This window comes from Sus scrofa, chromosome 2, assembly GCF_054392235.1.
Source record: "Sus scrofa isolate SSC_HxYL_T2T_F1_AM1 chromosome 2, Sscrofa_HxYL_maternal_Yorkshire_Landrace_v2.0, whole genome shotgun sequence".
NCBI lineage: Eukaryota > Metazoa > Chordata > Mammalia > Artiodactyla > Suidae > Sus > Sus scrofa.
Window position 1 is genome coordinate 92,058,689 of NC_139384.1, and position 27,879 is coordinate 92,086,567.

Consider the following 27,879-nt stretch of genomic DNA (forward strand, 5'->3'; position numbering starts at 1 on the left):
CATACTATCTTCCATCATGTTCTGTCCTAAGAAACTGAAAATAGTTCCCTGTGCTGAACAGTAGGACCTCATTGCTTATCCATTCTAAATGTAATAGTTTGCATCTACTAACTCCAAACTCCCCATCCATCCCACTCCCATTCCCCACCCTGTTGGCAACCATAGGTCTGCTCTCTATCTGTGAGTCTGTTCCTGTTTTCTAGATAGGTTCGTTTGTGCCATATTTTAGATTCTACATATAAGTGATATCATATGTTTTAATCCAGTTCTTGGCCTAATGATGTACTAAGAATAAGAAGAAGAGTGACTCCCCTCTCTCATGCTAAAAAAGAGATTTTTTTAGTTTTTAAGTAAGTAGGACCAAACTTTGCAACCTTGGGAAATTTGAAAATTGCATTAGAAGATCAGAATCTGAAGGATTCTAGAGCAGGAGACCCTCCCTTTACACACCAGAGTTATAGAAATCTCACACAACTCAAGGTGAACTCATCCCCAATACTAAGATAGTAAGTATGGTATAGGCACATGTTACTTGGGGATTTAGTTCCAAAGTAGGCCAATAAGCCCAAACATAGTGCCTATTCAAAATTGCCCTGAACAGAAGCTTGCATAAAGGGGCTCCCACTGGCCCCAACTGGGTCAATTTGAGCATCAAATAAATAGTAATTCAACAAATGATGCTGGAGCAGTTAGACAACCAGAGGCAAAAAATATGAACCTCAATCTAAATCTCACACCTTATACCAAAATTAACTCAAAACACATTACAGACTTAAACATAAGCTGTAAAACTATAAAACTTTTAGAAAAAAATAAAAGAAAATCTTTGGGGTCAGGAAGAGGGTCAGGCAAAGAGGGCCAGGCAAAGAGTTTTTAGACAGCACCAAATGCACTATCTATGAAAGAAAAAATGAATAAGACAATCGAAATTAAAAACTTTTGCTCTGCAAAAGCCTGTGTGAAGAGGATGGAAAGACATGCTACAGACTGAGAGAAAATGTTTGCAAACCACAGATCCAACAAAGAGTTAGTAACTGGAATATATAAACAACTCACATACCTCAACAGTAGAAAAAAATTTGATTAGAAAATGGGTTAGATATGAACAGAAATTTCATATTTGAGAAATTGGGAACTGAGAAGGTACACAAATGGCAAATAAGCACATGGAAATATTTCAACATGATTAGCCATTAGGGAAGTTCAAATTAAAATCACAATGAGGTATCACTACATAACAGAATGACTAAAATAAAAATAGTGACAACAGTAAATGCTAGTGAGGATGCAGAGAAACTGGAGCACTCGTACATTGCCGGTAGAACTGTATGGCTGTTTTAAATTTATTTTGATTTTTAAAATTTTCAGTTTACTTTATATTGGGGTGTACTTGATTTACAATGTTGTGTTAGTTTTAGGTGTACAGCAAAATGATTCAGGTATACATATACATATATCCACTTTTTTTTCCAGATTCTTTTCCCACATAGGTTATTATGGAATATTGAGTAGAGTTCCCTGTGCTATATAGTAGGTCCTTATTGACTATCTTATATATAATAGCATGCATATGTTAACCCCAAACTCCTGATTTGTCCTTCCTCCTACCTTTCCCCCTTTTTCTCCATTTTTGATCATATCAATAGTTGCAGAAAAACATTTAACAAAATTCAACATGCATTTATGATAAAAAAACCCCACAAAGTGGGTAGAGATGGAAACATATTTCAAAATATGTTAGGCCACAGCTAATATGTTCAACAGTGAAAAGCTGAAAGCTTTTCCTCTAAGATCAGGAACAAGACAAGGATACCCACTCTCACCACTTTTATTTAACATAGTATTGGAAGTCCCAGCCAGAGCAGTTAGGCAAGAAGCAGAAATAAACAGTATCCAAACTGGAAAGGAAGAAGTAAAACTGCCACTATTTCCAGACAATATATTATATATGGAAAGTGCTAACAAATTCACCAAAAAAAAAAAACTGTAAGAATTAACGAATGAATTCAGTAAAGTTGCAGAATGCAAAATAAATGTACAACAATCTGCTGCATTTCTACACATTAACAATGAACTATCAAAAAGAAATTAAGGAAACAATCCCACTTACAACTGCATCCAAAAGAATAAAATACCTAGGAATAAATTTAACCAAGGAGGTGAAAGACCTGTACAGCAAAAACTATAAGACAATGATGAAAGAAACAGAAGAAAACACAAATAAATGGAAAGCTGTTTCATGATCACAGTTTGGAAGAATTAATATTGTTAAAATGCCCATATTACCCACAGCAATCTACAGATTCAATGCACTCCCCATCAAAATCCCAATGGCACATTTCACAGAAATAGAACAAACAATCCTAAAATTTTCATGGAACTACAAAAGACCCAAAATAGTCAAACAGTCATGAGAAAGAACAAAGATGAAGGTATCACATGCCCCGATTTCAAACTGTATTGCAAAGCTACAGTATTGTGGTATAAAAACAGATACGTGGATCAAAAGAAAACAAAACAAAACAGAGAGCCCAGAAACAAATCCATGAATATGTGGTCAATTAATTTATGACAAAGGAGGTAACTATACAGACTGTTCAATGTGGAAGGGACAGTCTACTTGATAAACGGTGTTGGGAAAACTAGACAGCCTCACACAAAATAATGAAACTAGACTACTATTTTATACAAAAATTAAGTCAAAATGGATTAGAGACTGGAATGCAAGGCTTGAAACCAAGGAACTCCTAGAAGAAAACAGGCTGTAAGCTCCCTGACATCAGTGATTATTGGTGATTATTTTTGTATCTAGACTCCAAAAGCAAAGGTAACAAAAGCAAAAACAAACAAGTGGAACCACATCAAACTAAAAAGCATCTGTACAGCAAAGGAAACCATCAACAAAATTAAAAGGCAACTTACTGAGAGAAAATATTTGCAAATTAATATCTGATAAAAAGTTAATATCCAAAGTATATAAAGAACTTATACACAATATCAAAAAACAAAAAATGTGATTAAGAAATGGACAGAGGATCTAAATAGACATTTTCTCAAAGAAGACATAGAGATGGCCAACAGACACATGAAAAATGCTCAACATCACTAATCATGAGGGAAATGCAAATCAAAACTACAATGAGACATGGAGAACAGTCTTGAGGTCGTCAGGGGAAGGAAGTGGGATGGAGGGGGTGTTTAGGGTTGGTAGATGCAAACTATTACATTTAGAATGGATAAGCAATGAGGTCCTACCGTATAGCACAGGGAACCATATCCAGTCTCTTGACGGAATATGAGAAAAAGAATATATATATATATATATGAATGTATATATGAATATGAATAATGACTGGGTCACTATGCTGTACCGCAGAAATTGACACAACGCTGTAAATCAATTATACTGTAATAAAAATAAAATAAAGAAAAATAGTTTATGCCTGATCCTTCTGACTAAAAGTATTTCATAATTATCAACCTTTCTTATAAAAATCTTTGACACAAATATTAGCCACAAATATTGTATTTATCATGTTTACAAATTAAATAGTGTTCAATATGCTTATAAATTAATGTTACATGATTTATGTCTTTACCTAAAGACTTGAATTTATAATTTCTATAATTTCTTTGCCAAAAGTTATCAAGGAAAAATTAACAAGCTTAGTCAACATAAATGCTACATTTTACTTTGAAAAAACACCACATTGAGCTATCACCTCTCACCTGTGTACAATGGCTCTTATAAAAGAAACAAATGATAACAAGGTATGTGAAGAAAAGCACACCCTCCTGCACTGTTAGTGGGAATGGTGCAGCCACTATGGAAAACAGTATAGAGGTTCCCCCCAAAATTAAAAATACAACTTACGATTCACCAATTCTACTTCTGGGTATTTATCTGAAGAAAATGAAACAATAATTTGAAAAGATATAAGCACCCCTGTGATCACTGCAACATTAGGTACAATACCCAAGAAATACAAACAACCCAAGTCCATTGATGGAAGAATAGAAAAAATATGTAGTGTGATAACGCACACACAATGGAATACTACTCAGCCACAAAAAGTACAAAATCTTGACATTTGTGACAATACAGGTGGACCTTGAGGGTATTATGTTAAGTGAAATAAGACAAAGACAAATACCATATGATTTCTTTTATATGCGGAATCTAAAAGCAAAAACAAACAAACATAAAAAACAAAACTCACAGGTACAGAGAACAGAATGGCAATTGCCAGGAGGATTGGGAGGGTGGGCCAAATGGGTGAAGGAGGATAAAAAGTATGAACTTCCATTTATACAATAAATTATAAGAATGTAATGTTTAGCATAGTGATTACAGTCAATAATATCTTAACTCATATTTGAAAGTTGCAAAGAGAGTAAATCTTAAATTCTCATCACAAGAAAAAAAAATTTTTGTAACTTTGTATAAGGAATTATGGTAACTAGACTTACTATGGAGATCATTTTGTAGTGTATACAAACACTGAATCATGCTCTACATATGAAACTAATATGGTAGATATCAATTATATCTCAATAAAAAATCATGAGGATTTTTAGAATATGTGACAAAATGACACCAAAATTCATTTATAATGTGTGAAACTTTGATTAAAAAACTTTGGTAATTAATTAGATGAGAAGAGTCTTTTCACAATGCCTATGTATGCGTATGTATATATAAAATCACCACCATGTACACTAAATATTTTACAATTTTGTCAATCATACATCAATAAAGCTGAAATTCAAATAACTTTAGAAAATGGAAATGTGACAAAACCTAGAAAAAAATCTGGAAAATAATGAGCTGGGGACTAACACTACCTTAATTTTCACTGTATACCATTCTCTAGTATTCGAATTTTTTGGACTAGTACATTTAAAGTTTTTTTTTAATCAATAAACATTATTTTTTAGAGAATGTTTAGAGCAAAATTTAGCAGAAAGTACAAAGTGTTCCCATATATTCCCTCTCCCCACATATGCACAAGCTTCCCCACTATCAGCAACCAGCATCACTGCGGTACGTTAGTTACAACTGATGAAACTACATTGACATTATCAACACCCAAAGCTCATAGTTTACATTAGGGTTTACTCTTGGTGCTGTACATTTTATGAGTTTTGACAAATACATGGATAATTACATGTATCTACCATTGTAGTATCATACAGAGTAGTTTCACTGCTTGAAAAATCCTGTGCTCTGTCTATTCGGTTCTCCCTCTCCACTAACTCCTGGCAACCACTAATCTTTTTACTGTGCCATAGTTTTTACTTTTCCAGAATGTCATTTGGAATCATATAGTATGTACTCTTTTCAGATTGGCATTTTCACTTAGTAATATATATTGAAGTTTCCTCCAAGTATTTTCATGGTTTGATAGCTCATTTCTTAAATAGTGCTGAATAATATTCCAGTGTCTGGATTACCACAGTTTACTTACCCATTCACTTAGTGAAGAACATCTTAGTTGCTTCCAAGTTTCAGCAATTAAGAATAAAGTTGATGTAAACATCTGTACCCAGATGCTGTATGTGTGTGGACATAAGTTTTGTATGTTTTTGACATAAGTTTCAATTCATTTGGGTAAATACCAAAAAATGCAATTATTGGATTGTGTGGGTAAGAATACATTTAGTTTTTAAGAAACTGCCAAACTATCTTCCAAATTGGCTGTACCATTTTGCATTCCCAAGAGTAATGATTGAGAATTCCATTGTTCCACATCCTCAACAGCATTTGATGTTGACAGTGATTTTGATTTTGGCTATTCTAAAATCTAAAGGTAGTAATATTTCATTGTTATTTTAATTTGCAGTTCCCAAATGGCTTATGATGTTGAACATCTTTTCATGTATTTACTTGTCATTTGTATACTGTTTTTGGTGATGTGTCGGTCTTTTTGCCATTTTTATTTATTATTATTATTATTATTATTTTTGGTCTTTTTGCTATTTCTTGGGCCGCTCCCGCAGCATATGGAGATTCCCAGGCTAGGGGTCCAATTGGAGCTGTAGCCACTGGCCTACACCAGAGCCACAGCAATGTGGGATCCGAGCCGCATCTGCAACCTACACCACAGCTCACGGCAACGCCGCAACGCCGGATCGTTAACCCACTGAGCAAGGGCAGGGATGGAACCCGCAACCTCATGGTTCCTAGTCGGACTCGTTAACCACTACGCCACGACGGGAACTCCTTTTCGCCATTTTTAAATCAGGTTGTTCCGGGTTTTTTTTGTTGAGTTTTAAGAGTTCTTTGCATTTTTTAAAAAACAGTCTTTATCAAATGCATCTTATGCAAATATTTTATTCTAATCTGTGGTTTATCTTATTCTCTTGACATTGTGTTTCACAGAGAAGTTTTTAGTAGTTAATAAAGTCTAGCTTAAGAATTATTTCTTCCATGGATCATATCCTTGGTATTTATCCAAAACAACATTACCAAATCCAAAGGCATCTAGGTTTTCTCCAATGTTATCTTCCAGGAATTTTACAATTTAGTTTGAGGTCTATAATTCATTTTGAGTTAATTTTTATGAAGGGTGTAAGGTCTATGTCTAGATTTATTTCTTTGCATGTAAATGTCCAGTTGTTCCAGCATCATTTGTTGAATTGACAATCTTTGCTCCGTTGTATTAGTTTAGCTCCTTTGTAAAAGATCAGTCGACTATAGTAATGTAGGTCTATTTCTGAGCTTTCTTTTCTGCTGATCTACTTGTCTATTCTTTCAGTAATACCACACTGTTTCGATGACTGTAGTTTCTAGTAGTCTTGAAGTCAGGTAGTGGCAGTCCTCTGACTTTGTTCTTCTCCTTCAAAATTGAGTTGGCTATTCTCAGTTGTCTCTACATATAAACTTTAATCAGTTTATTAATATCCACAAAATAATTTGCTAGGATTTTGATTGGGATTGCATTGAATCTATAGATCAGGTTCATAAGAACTGACATCTTGACAATATTGTTTCTATCCATGAACATGGTATATATCTCCATTTATTTAGTTCTTCTTTGATACCTTTTATCAGTCTTGTAGTTTTCCTCAATTACATTTTATTACATTTATACTTAAGTATTTCATTCTTTAGATTTTAATATAAATGGTTATATCTTTTTAATTTTAAATTCTACTTGTCCACTGCTGATATACAGGAAAGTGACTGACTTTTGTAAACTGACCTTGCATTCTTTAATCCTGCTATTTACTTATTGGTTTTTGTGTTGTTGTTGTTAATTCTGCTGGATTTTTTCTACATAGGTGATTATGACATCTGAGTAAAGAAAATTTTATTTCTTTCTCAATTTGTATACTTTTTCTTATCCAATAGCATAAGCTAGGATTTCCAGTACAATGCTGAAACACATTGGTGAGAGAACTTGCCTTGTTCCTGATTGTCAGAAAATTTCAAGTTTCCTACCATTAAGTATTAGAGGTTTTTTGAAAATGTTCTTTATCAAGGTGAGGAATTTCCTCCTTTAATCCTAGCTTGCTGAGAAGCTTTTAGTTGGTTGGGTTTTTTTGGTTTTTGTTTTTTTTTTTTTTGTTTGGTCTTTTTTTTTGTCTTTTTTTAGGGCTGCACCTGCAGCATATGGAGGTTCCCAGGCTAGGGGTCTAATCAGAGCTACAGCTGCCGGCCTATGCCAGAGCCACAGCAACTCAGGATTTGAGCCGCATCTGTGACCTATACCACAGCTCACGGCAACGCAGGACCCTTAACCCACTGAGTGAGGCCAGGGGTCGAACCCAAAACCTCATGTTTCCTAGTTGGATTAATTTCCGCTGCACCACGACAGGATCACCAGGTTGTTTGTGTTTTAAACCATGAATGGGTATTGGATTTTTTCAAATGTATTTTCTCATTTATTAATAAGATCATATGAAGAAAAATTTTCTTCTTTAGCCTGCTGATGTGGTGGATTACATTAATTGATTTTTGTATGTTGAACCAGACTTGCATACCTGAGAAAAATTCTTCTTGGTTGTGCTGTATAATTCCTTTCATACATTGTTGGATCCAATTTGCTAATATTTTATTGAGGACTTTTGTATCTATGTTCAATGAGAGATACTGGTCTGTTTTCTCTTCTTGTAATGTCTTTGTCTAGCTTTAGGGTATTAGGGTAATAGACTGAATTAGGAAGTATTCCCTCTGCTTCTATCTTCTGTAGAGAACTGGCATAATTTCTTTTTTAAGTGTTTAGCAGAATATACAAGTGAATCCGTCTGGGCCTGATGCTTTCTGATTTGTAGAGTTACTAATTTTTGATTCAAACTAAGAGATACAGGTCTATTCAGAGAGTTTAGACATATAACTTTTATAAAAAAAATTTAAAGTCTAAAAAGTATTGGCTACCTCCAAATTAATCTATAAATTTAATAAACTCCAAACAAAATTCCAATAGTATTTTTTTTTCTTTTTAGGGCTCTACCCATGGCACATGGAAGTTCCCCGGCTAGGGGTCAAATCAGATCAGCAGCTGCTGCCCTATGCCATGGCCATAGCTACATGGGATCTGAGCCACATCTGCAACCTCCATGGCAGCTTGTGGCAATATCAGATAGTTAACCCACTAAGTGAGGCCAGGGATTGAACCTGTATCCTCACGGGCACTATGTCGGGTTCTTACCCTGCTGAGCCACAATGGGAACTCCTCCAGTAGCATTTTTAAAAGGAATAAATAAGATGATTTAAAAGTTCATTTGAAAGAGGAAATCTCAAGAATAACATAAAGGGACTGAGTTCCTTGATGGCATAGCAGCTTAAGTATTTGGCATTGTCACTGCTGTGGCTTGGGCCACTGCTGTGGCATGGGTTTGATTCCTAGCATGGAACTTCTATATGACATGAGTGTGGCCAAAATGAGAATAAACTTAAGAGGAAAACAAAACAAAAAATTAATTAGGAGGCTTTGCCTGACCAAATATTAAGTCAAAATTTAAAACTATAGTAATTAATATATGTAAAAATAGGCCCCAAATTATCTGAAAATTTAGTTTAAGATACAGGTAGTTTTTCATATAATTGCACAGATTATTCAATACTATTAAATGAGCTAACTATGGGAGTTCCTGTCATGGCTCAATGGTTAATGAACACAACTAGCATCCATGAGGACTTGGGTTCCATCCCTGGCCTTGCTCAGTGGGTTAAGGATCTGGCATTGCCATGAGCTGTGGTGTAGGTTGCAGACATGGATCAGATCCAGCGTTGCTGTGGCTGTGGTGTAGGCCAGCGGCTACAGCTCCGACTGGACCCCTAGCCTGGGAATCTCCATATGCTGCGGGTGCAGCCCTAAAAAGCCAAAAAAAAAAAAAAAAATTAACTAATCATTTGAGAGTTTTTCCTTTCAGCAAAATTCTAGATAATTGAAAAATTAGACAATTACATTTGGTACAAATCTAAGAAGTCTGATAATATCTGGGTTGACCCAAAGTATAAGAGAACAGGTATTCTTTTTTTTTTCTATTTTTTTTATTACTCAAATGAATATATCACATCTATAGTTGTATAATGATCATAACAATCTGATTTCACAGGATTTCCATCCCACATCCCAGGCACATTCCCAAACTGTCTCCTCCGGAGACCGTAAGTTTTTCAATGTCTGTGAGTCAGCATAAGAGAAAGGTATTCTTAAAGACTGTCCATGTTAGAATATATATTATAGCCTTTGTGAAGTACAATTTGGTGATTATAGATCAACTAGTGATCTTAATTACAAGCAAAAACAAAAACATAAACAAAATTCTGACCAATTTAATCACAACAGGAACTAATTAAGGATAATAGGTAGCTCCTAGAATCTAGAAGAGAGCCTGAGAACAAAGTTTGGAGTCTACACAGTCAAAATTAATGTCTTAAACCATATTACACAACTGAATTTGCAATTATCAGTCTCACATGGCCAGCTCTACCTCACACCCTACTGCTACAGGATAAGGTAGACTCTATTTTCAAATGATATGATTGTGTACCTTTAAAAAAAACCAGACAACTCATTGAAGGATATAGGGTTCCCTTTTGGAGTGAAGAAAATGTTCTAAAATTAGATAGTGGTAATAGTAAAACAACTCAGGGAATTCTAAGAATTTTATGTATGGTACGGAACTTTATCTTCTTCTTTTTTTTTTTGCTTTTTATGGCTGCAGATGCGGCACATTTAAGTTCCCAGACTAGGAGTTGAATTGGAGCTGCAGCTGCCAGCCTAAGCCACAGCCACAGCCACAGCCACACGGGATCCAAGGTGCGTCTGTGACCTATATCACAGCTCACAGCAACACCAGATGAATCCTTAACCCACTGAGCAAAGCCGGGATCGAACCTGCATCCTCATGGATACTAGTTGGGCTTGTTATCACTGAGACACAATGAGAACTACTGGAATTTTATCTTAATGCTGTTAACAGGGAACGGAGTAAGTGATGTGCAGGCTTACATGGGACTGACCTTGATTTAAGATCCAAATTGGTTTGACATTTGATCTTTTTTTGTTGTTTTTTGGGGTTGTTTGTTTTGCTTTTTAGGGCTGCACCTGAGGCATATGGAGGTTCCCATGCCAGAGGTCCAATCAGAGCTACAGCTGCTTGCCTACACAACAACCACAGCAATGCCAGATCCGAGCTGCATCTGTGACCTGCACCATAGCTCGCGGCAACACCATAGCTGTGACCTAGGCCACAGCTTGTGGCAATGCCGGATCCTTTAACCCACTGTGTGAGGCCAGGGATTGAACCGCAACCTCATGGTTCCTCATGGTTGGATTTGATTCATTTCTGCTGTGCCAAGATGGGAACTCCTACATTTGATGTTTTAAATTTAAAATGTAGATGAATTTTTCCTTATACTCTATAACATATTCATATTTTCAGTTCCCCAAATCTTTATAAAAAACTTTTCTGGGATGGATGCCATTATTTACCCTTTGGTTTTCCCCATCCTGCAGAGGGTATTCTGCTATAACTGTACCATAATTTATCTCGGGAGGAAAGGATTCCTTAGGAAACCAGTAATAAAATTGTCTCTCCTTGAGTAAATAATTAATGAGCACCTATTATGTTTGAGGCATTAAGTATGTGGCTGTGTTCAGCAGTAAACTTACAATATTTGAAAGAAGGGATTGAGAAATAGAAGGCAACTTAAAAAATATTTTTAAAGTACATGATAAAGTTTAAAAAACAATTTGAGGAGTTCCCATTGTGGCTCAGTAGGTTAAGAACCTGATTAGCATCCATGAGGATGTGGGTTCGATCCCTGGCCTGGCTCAGTGGGTTAAAGGATCTGGCATTGTCGCAATTTATGGCATAGATCACAGACATGGCTGGGATCCAGCGTTGATGTGGCTGTGGCACAGGCTGGCAGCTGCAGCTTGGATTCAACCTCTGGCCTGGGAACTTCCATATGCCACAGGTAAGGCCCTAAAAAAAATAAAAATAAAAATAAAAAATAATTTTTGGAATTAAAAACCCTGGTGGGTCTATTCTGATAAAAATATACATTTGAAAAATAGAATTATATTTTGCAACTTGCTTTTTTCCACTTAACTATTTATTTCTAGCATCCCCAGAGGATGTTCCTTTGGAAACCTGGTGAGAGGTTTTCAAGTTCACTCCAGGATTTTCAGGATCACTAGTGGTGGCAAACTTGCTCTACCAATTAGTACCTTGTTGAACCGACCTCAGTTTCCTCATCTATCACATAGGGACAACAATGGTACCCACCTCATGGCACTGCAGTGAGGATTATATGAGTTAATCCTTGCAAAGCACTTAACATGACACCCAGCATAAATGCCAGCTTTTACTATGTGATGCTCACCGCGATTAACACAGTCAACCCGTTATAGCAAACAGTGCACGGGACAGCTAAACTAAGCATTCCACAGTGCGCAGGACAGCTTCCCACAACAAAGAATTATCTGGCCCAAAGAAACCTTGATCTAATGATGAGATGATTCTAAAATTCACTTGGAAGACTAAAATGGTCACAGGTGCCAAGAAATTCTGGGGGGGAAAAGAAGCAAGGAGAGGTAATTGCTCTATAAGATACCAAAAAATATTATCAAACTGTAAAAATAAAACAGTAAAGTTCTGGCATTGAGAACATGAAACAATAAAAAACCCAGAAAACCAATACAAACGCATAAAATAATATGGTGTTAAAAAATGTGTTTCAGGAGTTCCCGTCGTGGCGCAGTGGTTAACGAATCCGACTAGGAACCATGAGGTTGCGGGTTCGGTCCCTGCCCTTGCTCAGTGGGTTAACGATCCTGCGTTGCCGTGAGCTGTGGTGTAGGTTGCAGACGCAGCTCGGATCCCGCGTTGCTGTGGCTCTGGTGTAGGCCGGTGGCTGCAGCTCCGATTCGACCCCTAGCCTGGGAACCTCCATATGCCGCGGGAGCGGCCCAAGAAATAGCAACAACAACAACGACAAAAGACAAAAAAAAAAAAAAAAAAAAAAAAAAAAATGTGTTTCAAATTAACTCTTTAGGAAATGATTCTCAGACAATTGATTATCATGTATTATATATTCTATTATCCAGAATGTTTCCTTCATACATCTGCAAATCAAGATGTATCTAACAGTGTAAATATTTCAAGCAGTAGTTTCTTTTCCCGAAAAGCTCTCTTAAATTGATAGCAAGTCTCAAATTCAGTGCTCTCTTAGAAATAAGGCAATATAGTATATGGAAAATGGTAAGTATACTTTGTGCCATATAAAACAATTCAGATGAATTAAAGAAATAAATACTAAGAATGAGACAGTAAAATAATAATAATAAGGAAGTAACAGGAAAATATTCTCAGGACAGGAAAAATCTTTCTAAACAAACAAACAAACAAAAAACAAAGAAAAAAGATACACAAATATTTATGTAAAAATACAAAACTTCATTAAATAAAACATTATAAACTATAGATTTCTAAGTTTAGTATAATCTCAATTTCAAAAAGTAAAAATTATTTGGAAGTTGACCAAAATTGATTTTAAAGTTATCTGAAAGAATATGGCAAACTAGCTGAAAATTTTTAAAAAGAAGAGCAATAAAGTTTCCTGGAGTTCCCGTCATGGCGCAGTGGTTAACAAATCCGACTAGGAACCATGAGGTTGCAGGTTGAACCCTGCCCTTGCTCAGTGGGTTAACAATCTGGCATAGCTGTGAGCTGTGGTGTAGGTCGCAGACGTGGCTCAGATCCCACGTTGCTGTGGCTCTGGTGTAGGCCGGTGGCTGCAGCTCCGATTCGACCTCTAGCCTGGGAACCTCCATATGCCACAGAAGCGGCCCAAGAAATAGCAAAAAGACAAAAAAAAAAAAAAAAAAAAAAGTTTCCTCTGCTTATTATTAAAACAGCATGTAATAAGGCCAGAACACAAAGTCCGCAAATAGTCACAAAGGTTATCAATTGATAAAGGTAATATTTCAAACCACTGGCTAAAAAGGATAGATAATAACCATCTTGAAAGAAAATATTAGATTATGATTCTATTTTTTTAGACTAAAATCAGGCAGATTAATGAATTAAATATAAAAACTATTTTTATAATCTTAGAAGTGAGGAAAGCCTTTCTAAGTATGGCAACAAAGAAATCATAAAAGGAAAAGAGTGACAGAATTGAGTACATAAAAAGGTAAAATCTTTGTAAAGAAAACCAAAGAGATAAAAAGTTGGGAAAGAGGGAGCTCCCATTGTGGCTCAGCAGTAACGAAACTGACTAGGATCCATGAAGATGCGGGTTTGATTCCTGGCCTTGCTCAGTGGGTTAAGAATCTGGCGTTGCCGTGAGCTGCTGTGTAGGTTGCAGATGCAGCCCAGATCCTGATTCGCTGTGGCCGCAGCTCTGATTCCACCCCTAGCCTGGGAACTTCCACAGGCCAGTGGTGCAGCCCTAAGAAGACAAACACACACAAAGTTGGGAAAGAATGTAACTTAGATAACACAGGGAGCTTTTTTAGATTCCTAGTACAAATTACTACAAACCAGCTGGCTTAAAACAACAGAAATTGATCTTCTCACAGTTCTGGAGGCTCAAAAGTTCAAAAGCAAGGAGTTTGCAGGACCATGCTTTCCTCAGAGGCTCAAGGGCCGAAGCTGTTCTGTGCCTTTCTCTTAGCTTCTGGTGTCGCCAGCGATCCTTGATGTTCCTCGATTTGCAGCTGCATAACTCCCATCTCACATGGTGTTCCTCCTCTCCTTCATATCTTATACGGGACTAAGGGCCCACCCTGCTCTGCATGATCTCATCTTCACTGATTATAACTGCAATGACCCGATTTTCAAATAAGGCCACCTGCTGAAGTGGTGAGGACTTCAACACTTCTTCTGGAGGACTCAATTCAACCTATAAAACATCTTTACTAAGTAAAACTGACAAATTAGTCAAAACAAAACAAAACAAAAAAACCCGCCTCAACAGGACAAGAACAGACAATTCTCTCACACCATACATACACACACAGTGTACATATATAAGTATGTATATTTATATGTATGTGTGTGTATATATACATGAAAGAGAGAGATCTCCAATATGTCTATCTCCAATAAACATGAGCAAGATGTCCAGCTATGCTATATGCCAAGCACATACTCTAACCTCACTAGCTGCTCCTCCTCCCTTTGCCTTCCCCTGGGCTGGGCGCTGTGGCATGCTCTAGGGCTACATCCTAGAAGCTCTTCCTCTTGTAGACTCTCAGCTATATGACCTCATCTAGGTCAATGACTTTACTACAACCTATGTGCTAATGACCCCGAATTTGTGACCCTAGTCAGGACTTGTTCCCTGGCCTCCAAACTCACTACAAACATCATACCTGGCATCTCAGCTGGCTATCCCACAGGCATCTTAAATTCAACACTTTTCAAAGAGAACTCTTGAATCTTTTCTCCAAACCTGTTCCTCTCCAAGTCTTTCAGTGAATGACACCAACTTGAATCCAGTCACTCAGGCCAAAAGCAGTGCATCATTCTACTTTCCTTCCTTTGCTCATTAAACAAATCCAAGGATCAGGTCCAGCTGATTTTACTTCATAAATTCTTTCCATATCCCTCCTGTCTCCCAGCTGCCCAATACTCTAGGCTAAGCTACCATTATCTCTGGTCTGGATTACCACTGCAGCCTCCAAGACGGATCTTCCTGATTCCACTTTTGTCCCCTCACTGTAAGGTGACCATACTTCTGGTTAATTTGAACAGTTTCAGTTTTCACCTGTTGCTTGACACCCTGTCCCGTTAGCACCTCTTTTCATTTGCAGAAGAATGCCCATTTGAATGATAAATTATATGGTCACCTTGCTCACAGTCTTTTCTTCTCATGGTAGCTAAGGTCACTTTTTTTTTTTTTTTTTCTAATGGCCATATCTGTGGCATATGGAAGCTCCGTGGCCAAGGATTAAATCCAAACTGCAGCTGTGACCTACACCACAGCTGCAGCTGCAAGCAACACTGGGTTGGAAATTGAACGCACACCTCCACAGCAACCTGAGCCACTGCAGTCTGATTCTGAACCCACTATGCCACAGTGGGAACTCCTAGAGTCACCTTTTATAAATGTAAATCAGATCATGTTATTCCCCTGCTTAAAAGCCTTCAAAGATTTCTAATTACATAAGAATAAAGTCCAAGTTCCTTACTGTGGTCTATAAGGCCATATATAACAGAGCCCACCTACTTTTCATCTCTTCCAATTCTTTCCTTCACTCACATTCTAGCCTTTCCATTCCTCCAATTAGCTATGCCCATTCCCAGCTCCAAGGCTTTGTTTTTGTTGTACTCTTTGCTGCTACTTGATTCCCCAAGACCGTCTCTTAACAAATCTGTTCTGTCATTTTGTTCTCAGATCAAATATTAACTCTTCAGAGACCCTCTTTGAAAACAAGATTTAATGTTTCCAACCCCAAGGAAGTTACTCTCTTATTATATTGTTCACTTGTTTGTTTATTGCATATCTCTCTCAACCAATGTCATTTTGTTCACCTTTGGTACCCAGGGTCAGAGCATGTACTCAATAAGTATGTAATCAGAGAATGAATCAGAGCCAAAGGAAAAAAAAAATTAAAGCTGTAACAGCTCACAGATCCTGGCTATCAAATCACCAAAGATTAAAAGAACAAAAATGCCTTACTTTTCTTCCTAACACTCAGTATATCATCTGACATGACATTCATATGATTGTTTACTCTTTGTTTCCCTCTGACTAAAATGAAACCTTGACGAGAATAGGGACTTGGTTTTGTTCACAGCTGTAGTCTTAGCACCTACAAGAGTGCATGGCATACAGTAAGTGTTCAATAAATATTCACTGAGTAAACTGACAATATCTAGGAGGGTCTAGCTAGTGGAGAAAGGGGCATGGTGAGAATATAATTGGTTCATGATTTCTACAGGAATTTGAAAATGTACATCAAAACCCCTCAAAAGAGGGCATACTTTTAAACTCAGCAATCTCAGAAGAGGAACTTATCCTAAACAAACCACTGAACAAGAGTAAAAAGATTATTTATGAGGAAATTTCCAAGTTCTTTTTTTTTAAATTTAATTTTATTGGAGTAGACTTCCTATATTGTATTAGTTTCAGGTGTACAGCACAGTGAATCAGTCATACATATAAATATATCCGTTCTTTTTTCCCATATAGGTATTACAAACCTTTCAGTAGATTTTCCTGTGCTATATCACTGAGTTCTTTTTTTTTGTTTTTGTTTGTTTGTTTGTTTTTGGTCTTTCTGCCTTTTCTAGGGCCGCTGCCTCGGCATATGGAGGTTCCCAGGCTGGGGTCTAATCAGAGCTGTAGCCACCAGCCTACACCACAGCCACAGCAACGCAGGATCCGAGCCGCGTCTGCAACCTACACCACAGCTCATGGCAACGCCGGATCCTCAACCCACTGAGCGAGGCCAGGGATCGAACCTGCAACCTCATGGTTCCTAGTCAGATTCGTTAACCACTGCACCACGACGGGAACTCCATCACTGAGTTCTTTATAAGAAAATTTATAAATGGCAGTATGATATCAATTTATGGAAGATAAATGTAATTATAAATCAGTATAATTAAATATATTTAAAAATTGGTGAAAATGTGTACTTATTGATGCAGAAAGATAAAAAGTATATGAGGAGAAAAAGACAAGCTAAAAAAAAGAAGTATAGCAAGACTTCATTTTTGCAAAAAAAATATGTTTGGGTCAAGACACATGGATACTATCTACACACACAGGCATTTACAGATAAAAGTTTAGGCAGGCATATTTCAAAACGTTAACACTGGTTATCATTTTTTTCCCCCCTCTTTGGCTGTGCTTGTGGGATGCAGAGGTTCCCAGACCAGTTATGAATCCCTTGCCACGGCAGGAACAAGAGCCATAGAAGTGACAATGCCAGATCCTTAACCCGCTAAGCCACGAGGGAACTCTAACATTGGTTATCTTTAGATGGTGAGGTTAAGAGCAATTTAAATTTTCTTCTATTCACATTTCTAAATTTTCTGTAATTAGGTCAATGAAACTTAGCTGAACATGTCCTGCTTTTATAAGTGGGAAAAAATCCAACAAATATTATAAAAAACACAGATACATTTCATCAACTTAATGAAGTCTAAAGTCTGGGTTAAGAGTTCAGAAACATAAACTTCAACACTGGAGATCACTTTCTGATTTCCTGAATTCAAGCAAGTTGTCTCCCCACAGTCAATTTTTGCAAAAAAGGAAAAAAAAAGTGACAAAACTTGTTTCTTCATCGCTTGCCAAGCTTGGAAAGATCAGGCCTGAGAAACAGCACAAAGTGTAGCAAAAGCTATCATTTATGCTGGGCATTTTTCTTGCATTGCTTCATTTAAAACTTTCTAATGGTTCTGTCAGGTAGGTATTAATGTTCTCAAGTGCAAAAGCTGAGAGAGATGACAGAACTTGCCAAAGCTCACACAGCTGTTATGGGGTCGGGGGGGTGAGAGAAGTTTCCTGATTTGAACAGAGGTTTCTCTGACCTCCAGGCCTTGAGGAAAACCTGGGCAAAGGCGCTTTAGGCTCTATAACCTTGCAAGTCTCTTACTGCCTCTGATCTTTGTGTGGTTATCCTACCACCATTATCTAACTTGCAATGAAGGTAAAAGGAGAACCAGCCTGCAGTTTTTTGAAAGCTGGAGTAAATATCTGGAGAAGCCAGATTTACTTTGAGTACTACTCTGGCAATTAACCTTCATTTCTCTTCAACTCAAAAAGCTCTGCATCATGGAGTTCCCGTCGTGGCACAGTGGTTAACGAATCCGACTAGGAACAATGAGGTTGCGGGTTCAATCCCTGGCCTTGCTCAGTGGGTTAACGATCCGGCGTTGCTGTGAGCTGTGGTGTAGGTCGCAGACTTGGCTCAGATCCTGTGTTGCTGTGGCTCTGGCATAGGCCGGGGGCTACAGCTCCGATTCGACCTCTAGCCTGGGAACCTCCATATGCCGCAGGAGCGGCCCAAAGAAATAGCAAAAAGACAAAAAAAAAAAAAAAAAAAAAAGCTCCGCATCAAAATGCTTGATTGGGTGCTCATGGGGAGGGGGGCAGTTTGAGAGTGCCCCATGTATGTATATAAAGGATCACCGTATACACATCTGGGCACTTGAAGAAGAAAGCTGGACCAGGATGAGGGAAGACGGACATCGATTGGCAGGAATGGAAGCAGGCTGGAAGGACAAAGTTAAAGGGGGACTGAGAGGAGGAACAGGAAAGAAGAGGAACTGGGAGAGGCAGTTGGGAGTTATTCTGCAGTTATTTTTTCCTTCCTATATTCTTTTCCTTGATTATCTCAGTCGCAATTAGGTCTCCAACGCTCCTTTCTACTTAGATTACCAAATCTCTCCTCTTATGACTTTCCTCCAGAGTTCAAGTCCTCTTGAACTTGGCATTCCCACCACCCCAAGTCTACACCCATTGTATTTGCTCACCCATCAAACATCTGTCTGAACTGCTCTCTCCCCATGCCCCCCCATTCAAATTCCTTCAAACATTCTTTCTTCCAACAAATTTTTTTGTGTGGATCTAGTATGTACCCCATACTGTCACAGCAGTAGGTACATCCCTTCACTTCCCATGTTGGGTCACTTTTACCTTGAAAATCTCTCGTCTGTCCATCTCACCTAAATTCTTTATTCAAATTTATTGAGAATCCCTCTTGGTTGAACCATGGCAACATAGCACCGAAAGTTAATTAGTTCTGCATGCCATTCATTCTACAGTGACCTCCTAGATTTAGCACTAACTACACCTGGGACACAGAAGTGGCTCTCTGTGGGAAGGGGACTGGAGAAGCAGAAACTAGATTAGTATGGACGGTGTATTTGCATATGAAGGAAGGCCTTTACAAATGACGTCAGCGTGACAATTCTGTTATTTCTGGGGTGTGGCTTTGGGCGGCTGGGAAGATTGTTGGAAGTCTGATGCTGAGTCTCCTGAGAGAACGCCGTCTCCCATCCCTTGAGTACTCAATAGCCACTTGTTGATTATCACCTTCTATGACAGGAGCCACGGATGCTGTGTTCTCCATCATATTCCGAGCTCCTAGGGCATCTGGCTCAAAGTAGGGGTTCAATAAATATCTGTGGAGGATTCTAGAAAGGCAGGGACATAGATGTTTTATTCACCACCTCAGGAAGGACAAAGACTAAGGAGCCTGAAGGAAAAAGAAATCGTGAGAGATGTTTCCCTCCCTTTAGAGCTTGGTGAATGTTTGCTCAGCGAAATAAATCACCCCCCCGCCCCCCGCACAACTCCAAAATCGGGCCCCTCACTCCGCTGCCAGGCCCTGGAGCGCAGCCACCATCTGGCCCAGGCCCTGGCTTCCCTCCCTCCGAGCCTGGGCTCCTGTTACCTCCCCTGCATACATCTGTACCCACCACAAGCCAAACAATTACACGCTCCCGCGTCCCCGCCTCGAGGTTCAGGACCTCGCGTCCCCACGGACCCCCAGCCACCGGTCCTGCCAAAGATCGGGGAAGCCTGCGGCCCGGCCTCCGCCCGCTGTGGGCTCCAGCACCCCCACCACCAGGCGCGCCAGGACCTCTTCCATGTGCTCGGCCCCCACTCTCCAGCCTCAGCCTGCTCGGGCTTGAGCCCGGAGCGCGGGAGGCCTGGCTACCCCGGCCCGGGCCCGACGCGCTCCTCGGGGCGGGACACGCCGGGAAGGCGGCAAGGCGGGAAGCGGCTGCAGCTGTGAGGCGCCCAGGGGCGGGCCGCGGGGCAGCCCGAGGCGGCAGGCCGGGCCGCGGGTATCCCTAGTAGGGGCGGCGCTCCAGCCCAGGCGGGGCTGGGCGAGAGGCGGCTCGCTCACTCACCACGGTACGGCGGGGCAGCGTGCCAGGGGTCCGGGACAGGGCCCGGCGGAGCCTCCGTGCCCGGCCGGAGCGATTCCCCCCGGAGCTCTCGGAGCCGCTGTCGTCCGAGATCACGATGAAGTCCTCCATGGCTGCGGGTCCCGGCCGAGCCAGCGCGCGGGCGGCCGGCGACCCAGGAGGCGGCAGCTAAGGGAGCGGCGGCGACTTCAGTTCCTGTGGCTGAGGCGGCGGCAGCGGCGGCGGCGGCGACAACCTGGGCCATCACCCTGCGCCCCGCCCCTTCCCGCCCCGAGCCCCGCCCCGTCGGCCAGGCCCCGCCCCGTCGGAGCCCCTCCCCCTGGCTGCGGGTAGCCTTCCGCTCGGTCGGAGCCGCGGTCACGGGGCTTGGCGGTGGCCCTCGTCCTTCGTTACTCAGGAGAAAAAAAGAGGGAGAGAGAGAGAGAAAATCAAGTCGCAGCCGGCTTGGCCCGGTGTTGGGGGCGGTCGCGCGGAACGGTGAGGCTGTGAGAACTTCCCCAGCTGCTGACTGAAGTGAGAAGTGAGGTGTGAACTGAGACCCCGGGAGAGAGGCCCTCCGGGTAGGACCTGGCCTCGGACTGGCGGCGTAAAGGGTGGCCTTGCCACCGACTGAGAGTGGTTGAGCTGGCCTCTGGCCGAGTGTGGGGAGAGAGGCTTCACTTCTTTGTACACATGTGCAGGTACCTCTGTAGAATCAATTCTTGGAAGTCTAATTACTGGGTCAAAGGCGATGTTTCTGTTGTTTCAATAAATGATGCCAAATGACTCCCCCAAGTTGTACCAGTGCGGTTTCACCAACAATCTATGTCGCTCACAAATTTAAACCGTGAGATTTAGAGATTTGTTCAGTTGGTAGCAGGATCAGAAATTGAAAAAATGCACAGAGAGAAGCGATGAAGGAGCAAACATCATAAATAATTACATGTTAGGAGTGAGCAAAAAAGATATACCCAGTGGAGGGAGAAGTGGTAGGTAGTCAGAGGACCAGATGGGATCTGTGTTACAATAAACGTGGGGTGGACACAGAATGTTGCTGCTCAGGCTCTAGCAATTTGGTGAAACGTATTAAGAGATCCAAAGGAAAACGTGTTTATGCAAAGGGGATTGGTTTCTTAAGCAATTGTTATCAGGTGCTCTTTTAGCACTGCCTAGAGCAGCAATTCTCAGACTTTAGTAAGCATCAGAATCACCCAGAGGCTTGTTAAAACACAGATTGCCACGCCCAACCCCAGGATTCTGACTCAGTTGGTATGAGGTGAGGCTGCCCAGTTTTCATTGCTAACAAGTGCCCAGGTGATGTGGATGCTGCTGTTCTGAGGACCACGCAATGAAAACCACTGGTCTGTGGCCCACTGGTTTCGGATGTTCTGATGGTGTGAAACCATCTTTGTGGTGAAGAGATTCATTGTCTTCACCAAATGCGATTAAACATTTAGCTTATTTAACTTATCTAGGCTTCTGGTACTCTTTACCTCTGTTACTACTTCTTTTCAGTCTCAGCTGACACTTGCTGCTCTAACTCCTTTATTTATTTATTTATTTATTTTTAATGATTTTTTTCCCATTATAGATGGTTTACAGTATTCTGTCAATTTTCTACTGTACAGCAAGGTGACCCAGTCACACATACATATATACATTCTTCTTTCTCACATTATCATGCTCCATCATAAGTGACTAGATATAGTTTCCAGGCTATACAGCAGGATCTCATTGCTTATCCATTCCAAAGGCAGTAGTTTGCATCTATTAACCCCAAATTCCCAGTCCATCCCGCTCCCTCCTCCCCTTGTCAGGAATTTGGCAGACTTGGCAACCACAAGTCTTTTCTCCAAGTCCATGATTTTCTTTTCTGTGGAAAAGTTCATTTGTGCCTTATATTAGATTCCAGATGTACGTGATAATCATATGGTATTTGTCTTTCTCTGACTTACTTAGTATGAGAGTCTCTAGTTCCATCCATGTTGCTGCAAATGGCATTATTTTGTTCTTTTTTATGGCTGGAACTCACTCCTTTAAATCATGGTGTTTTCATGACCTTCATGTACTACTCCTTACACAATCTCAATCATTCCCATGCTTTAATGATAATTTTTATTCTGGTGACTCCCACATGTTTATCTCCAGCCCAGCCCAGTCCTCAAAGCTCCAGATGTACTTTTCAAATGTCTACTGAATCTCATAGGCATCTCAAGTTGAGTATGTCTAAAACTAAACTCAACTTCCCCTACCCCACCCTCCAAAAATAAAGCCCACTTCTCCTCTGTGTTCCCTACCTCAGTAGCTGGTCATACCAACAGCCAGCAATTGCTCAAGTAAGAAATCTGAGATTTATGCTTGGTTTCTATCCTTTCTTCATCAACAAATTCTGTCTGTCTTACCCACTAAGTGTTTCTTGCACTTACTATTTTCCGCCTCTACTGTTATGGTTCTAGGCAAGCTGAGATCACTTCTGGCCCAATCTACTGTCTTAGCCTCTTATCCAGTCTTCCTGAATCTATTCTTGTCCTTGTTCATCCCTTCCTCCACACTCAGTCAATGTGATCTTGAAGAAAGTATGTATTAAAGCCCTTTCTGTGGCTTCCTAATAACTCTATGTCTTAGTGTGCTCAGGCTGCCATAACAAAATGCCGTAGATTGGTGACTTAAACAGAAGTTTATTTTCTCACACTCCTAGAGGCTATGAAGTCCAGGATTAAGGTGCTGGCCAATTCAGTTTCTGGTGAAGACTCTTCTGGAGTTGCAGACTTCTGAGTTTATCTTCAAATGGCCTTTCCCCAGTGGGCGTATGTGGGGAGAGGGGAGAGGTGAGAGATCTCTTCCTCTTCTTGTAAGGCCACTAATCCTATCATGAGGGCTCTGTCCTCATGCCCTAATCTAATCTAACCTTAATGACTTCCCAAAGAACCCATCTCCAGATACCGCTCCATTGGCGGATAGAACTTCAACATAACTAATTTTGGGGGAACATGAACATAACATGCTATGAACTTTTAAATATCAGGACATAATAATACATATTTTTGTAGATTATATAAATAAATGTTATTTTATATAGCAAACATACGATATAGTAAATTTGTGATTTCATTGTAAGTAAATTTTGCCATAAAAATTTATGAGTGCTGTATCATATGAGTGCTGTAGTGCTAAGTGGTGAAGTATAATTGTCTGCAAGTTGCTTTGAAATGCATCAGAAACAAGATGGATAGGAGTTCCCACTGTGGCACAGCAGGTTAAGGATCTGTCATTATCTCTGAAGTATCTGGGGTTGGTTTGAAACTGCGGATCTGATTCCTAAGCCAGGGATCAGATGCAGGGTGGCCAAAAGAGAAAAGGAAAAAAAAAAAAAAATTCTACTCTGGTCCCGCAGTCGTGCAGTCACTTTCAGCAACTAATATAGTCCCATTCCAAGTGTAATGACTTAGGCCTGCCCTTTTAAAATCTTTAATCTCTTATTTAATTCATAGCTCTTCCCATTCTCCTAGTGCAGGTGGACTTGTGGCTCAACAGCTTTTAGTGGAAAGAGGGCCAATGTCCTTCTCTTTCTCTCCCCTTGGCTCCTGCTGCTCCCAAGTAGGGATAAGGAGGAGGGAGAAAGAATGTTCTCTGCAAGACTGTCCAGGAAGAGTTGCCTGTTCTTTTTCTTCTGGTTATTGCTACTTCAGTAACAGTTCTCCCACTGTGACCGGAGTCTAGATGCCATCTCTCTTACTGGACTGGGTCTCTTACTGGACTGGACACATTATTGTTCTTTGGGGCCTCCCCTGCACACTGTAATGGTCAAGTTTCTTTTCTTTTCTTTTTAATGGCCACACCGGTGGCATATGGAAGTTCCTGGGCTAGGATTAGAGCTGCATCCGTGACCTGCACTGCAGCTTGTGGCAATGCTGGACCCTTAATCCACTGAGTGAGGCCAGGGATCGAACCCACATCCTCCTGGAAACTAGTTGGGTTCTTAACCCACTGAGCCACAGCAGGAACTCCAGAGGTCAAGTTTTAACTCTTTCTCCCAGACATCCCCACCGGCGCCTCCCAGGGGCAGCCTAAAATATGGCCTTTTATTGTTGGGAGATCCTTGTCTGGAGGGGCTTCTTGGGGAGTGCCAGCAAGGCCCCAAGTTTCAGCCACCTTCATGCTCTCCAGTTGACTCATATGTGGAGAATTTACATGCATAAGAACTCAAGGAGGAAGGGAATGAGAGCAGCTCCCATCTTGGGTGCCATCTCTGCAACTAGCTCTCCTCTCCCGTCCTTCACCCCCAGGGCATCAGGGGCTTTGCCAGGACGATGGTTCAGTGACTTTTAGACAAATTGTCAGCTTGGGGAGTGCGGAGAGGAAGTTTACTGCACTTTAAACTTGTGGAAAGGTAGTGGAGAACAAGATGAATGGCCTCCATCTTCTTCAGCTAGAGAGATGCAATGGATGGTTGCCATGTACAAGAGGTAATGTTCCTTCATGGATATATGAACTAATTGGAAAAAAATTCAATTATCTACCTGTGTTGCAGAATTTATGATAAATTGATTTTTGTTAGTAATTGACTTTCAAGCATAGAAATAATACAACAGTGTTCTGACTGTATATATCTTTCTAATCAGCCATCCTGCCTGAAACTCAGGAAACACAAGGTCCCTGGTTGTGTAATATGAGTACACTTGAAAGTTCCTCGTCCTTATCTGGCAACCCAGATGGATAAATACTGGCCCTGAAGATGCTTTTCTTAAAACTGTAAGTAGTGTCACTTATGTTTTCTTGGCCATCCTGCATCTGCCTTGAAATACGCTGTTTACCTAAGACTTCTAAACTAATGATGAGGTCTTTTTCAGAAGTTAGTATGTATGTGTATGTTTCTTTTCTTTTTCTCCTAGGTGACTTGTCTTATTTAATGTTTCCATATTTATTGAAATATAATTGACATAGCATTGTGACGGTTGAGGTATACTGTGCAATTTTTGTTTTACAATTTTATTTTTATTTTTACAATTTTCTTTATTTTTTAAAGTTTGATTGAGGTATAGTTGACTCACAATGTTGTGATCATTTCTGTTGTCCAGCAAAGTGATTCAGTTATACATGTACACGCATCCATTCTTTTTTAGATTCTTTTCCCACACAGACCATCACAGAATATTGCGTAGAGTTCCCTGTGCTACACAGCAGCTCCCCAGTGTGATGTTTTGATATATGTACATAGTGGGAAATATTTACCAAAATAAGGTTAGTTAACACATGCTTTACCTCACATAATTACCATTTTGTTGTTATTATGGTGAGAACAGTGAAGCAACTTTGAAGTATATAATACAGTATTATCTTTAGTCATCATGCTGTTCATTAGATCCCTGGAACTTATTCATCTTAAAATCACACTTTTGTACTTTTTGACGAACATCTCCCCATTCTCCCCACCCCCCGACCCTGACAACCACCATTCTACTCTCATTTTCTACGAGCTCAGTGTTTTTAGATTCCTTGTTATAAATGAGATCATAGAATATTTGTCTTTCTCTGTTTGAATTATTTCACCTAACCTCAAGGTTCATCCATGCCGTTGCAAATGGTAGGATTTTCTTCTTATGGCTGAATAATACTTGTGTGTTTATTTTTTAAGAGTGATACTTCTTCATAGACTTATTCCCCTCAACTCACACATAATTTGGGAGACTAATGCTATCATTTATTCATCCAATATATATCATATTTAATCAGTGCCTGTTATGTGCCCGGCACCTTGTTAGGGGTTGGGTATGAAACCGCCAACAAGACAGCCCTGGGCTCTGTCCTCACAGAGCTTAGCAGTGAAGAAGCTATCTCAAGATTGTGAATGAAGAAAAATCCCGATCCCTTTCTTTCCTAAAATAATTTTCAATTAAAAATTTAATAATAAGCAAAAATGCAAATCAAAACCACAGCAAGTTACCATTTCACATCCATTAGGTTAGCTATTACTTTTTAAAAAGGAGGGAGGAGTTCCTGTTGTGGCTCAGTGGGTTAAGAACCTGGCTGGTATCTATGAGGATGTGGGTTCAATTCTTGGCCTTGCTTAGTGGGTTAAGGATCTAGTGCTGCCACAAGTTGCAGACATGGCTCAGATCTGGCATTGCTATGGCTGTGGTGTAGGCCAGCAGCTGCAGCTCCAGTTTGCCCCCTAGTCCTGGAACTTCCGTATACTGCAGTTATGGCCCTAAAAAGAAAAAAAAAAAATTTCAAAAAGTTGGGGTGGAAGTTTTGGCGAGGATGTGGAGAAATTGGAACCCTCATGCATTGCCGATGGGAATGTAAAGCAGTGCAGCTGCTGTGGAGAGCAGTTTGGCAGTTCCTCAAAAAGTTAGAATTACCATAGGATTCAGCAATTCTATTCCTAGGTATTTTCCCCAAAACATTGAAAGCAGAGACTCAGATACTTATTCACCAATCTTCATAGCATTATTCATAATAACCAAAAGGTAGAAATAAGTATTCAAGTGTTCATCAGTAGATGAATGGATAAACAAAAATATGGTATAGCAACACAATAGAATTCTGTTCAGCCTTAAAAGGGATGGAATTTATGACATCGGCTACACTATGGATGAAAGTTGAGGAAATTATGCTAAATATAATAAGCCAGTCACAAAGGGACATTTTTTTTTTTTTTTTTGGCTGCCCGGCAGCATATGGAGTTCCCCGGCCAGGGATCAGGTCTGAGCCACAGATGCAACCTAAGCTGCCTCTGTGTCAGTGCCAGATCCTTAACTTACTGTGCCAGGGTGGGGGTCAAACCTGCACCCCAGTGCTTCCAAGACACCACTGATCCTATAGTGCCATAGTGGGAACTCCAAGGGACAAATATTTTATGATTCTACTTATGTGAGTTATCTAGAATAGGCACATTCATAGAGACAGAAAAATAGGATGGACAGAAAAATTCAGGGCTGGGGGAAGGGAAAATGGGGAGCTCTTTAATGAGGTCAGAGCTTCTATTTGGGCTGGTGACAAAGTTTTAGAAGTAGAGAGTGGTGATGATTGCATAATCTTGTGACTGTGCTATGCTACCGAATTGTACTCTAAAAAAAAAGGCTATAATGTAAATTTTATGTATATTTTAACCACAGTAAAAAACATATGAATACTTTGCTTGTATTAAAAAATGGAAATGTTATAGACAAGGTTAAAGGCCTCTTTGACCACCTCCCCCATCCTGATCCCAATTTCCCCTCTTCAGTGCTTTCACGTTTACTCTTCTAGAGCTTTCCTGTATTTTTGCCTGTATTCATATGTACTCATTAAGATGGCATGTATTTTTAGCTTTATCCAGAGCAGTCTGCTTTAGTATGGAGATTTGAAACCATGATTGGCAGTAAGATGTCCCGAGAAATAGAGCTTCCTGCTTGATTAACACAGGGACTTTTTTGGCGGATATACATCTTTAATTTCTTTCCCCATTTTTCTTTTTTCTTTGTGGCAGGTTCAGTGCCTACAGACCCACTTTTGTTTATGTTGGAGCTAGACAGCTCAGGTTTCTCCCTGCCCGAGGGAACA

General features: G+C 40.0%; 1 protein-coding gene and 1 long non-coding RNA gene across 6 annotated transcripts in view; one reads left to right on the top strand and one right to left on the bottom strand.

Annotated features, from left to right (window-relative positions):
* SIMC1 (SUMO interacting motifs containing 1) overlaps positions 1–20,603 on the bottom strand; it is a 74,061-nt gene extending 53,458 nt beyond the window's left edge. Inside the window, exon 1 of the mRNA XM_005661476.4 lies at positions 20,338–20,603. Coding sequence (XP_005661533.2) covers positions 20,338–20,466 — 129 coding nt within the window. The 5' untranslated portion in view covers positions 20,467–20,603. The remainder of the gene's footprint in view (positions 1–20,337) is intronic.
* Positions 20,604–20,683: 80 nt separating this feature from the next.
* LOC102158524 (uncharacterized) overlaps positions 20,684–27,879 on the top strand; it is a 30,866-nt gene continuing 23,670 nt past the window's right edge. For 3 of the 5 annotated variants that reach the window (XR_014838015.1, XR_014838014.1, XR_014838016.1), the window contains exons 1-3: positions 20,684–21,035; positions 23,033–23,162; positions 24,957–25,086. This is a non-coding gene — a long non-coding RNA (uncharacterized LOC102158524). The remainder of the gene's footprint in view (positions 21,036–23,032; positions 23,163–24,956; positions 25,087–27,879) is intronic. The other 2 variants (XR_014838018.1, XR_014838017.1) reach the window with 2 other exon arrangements.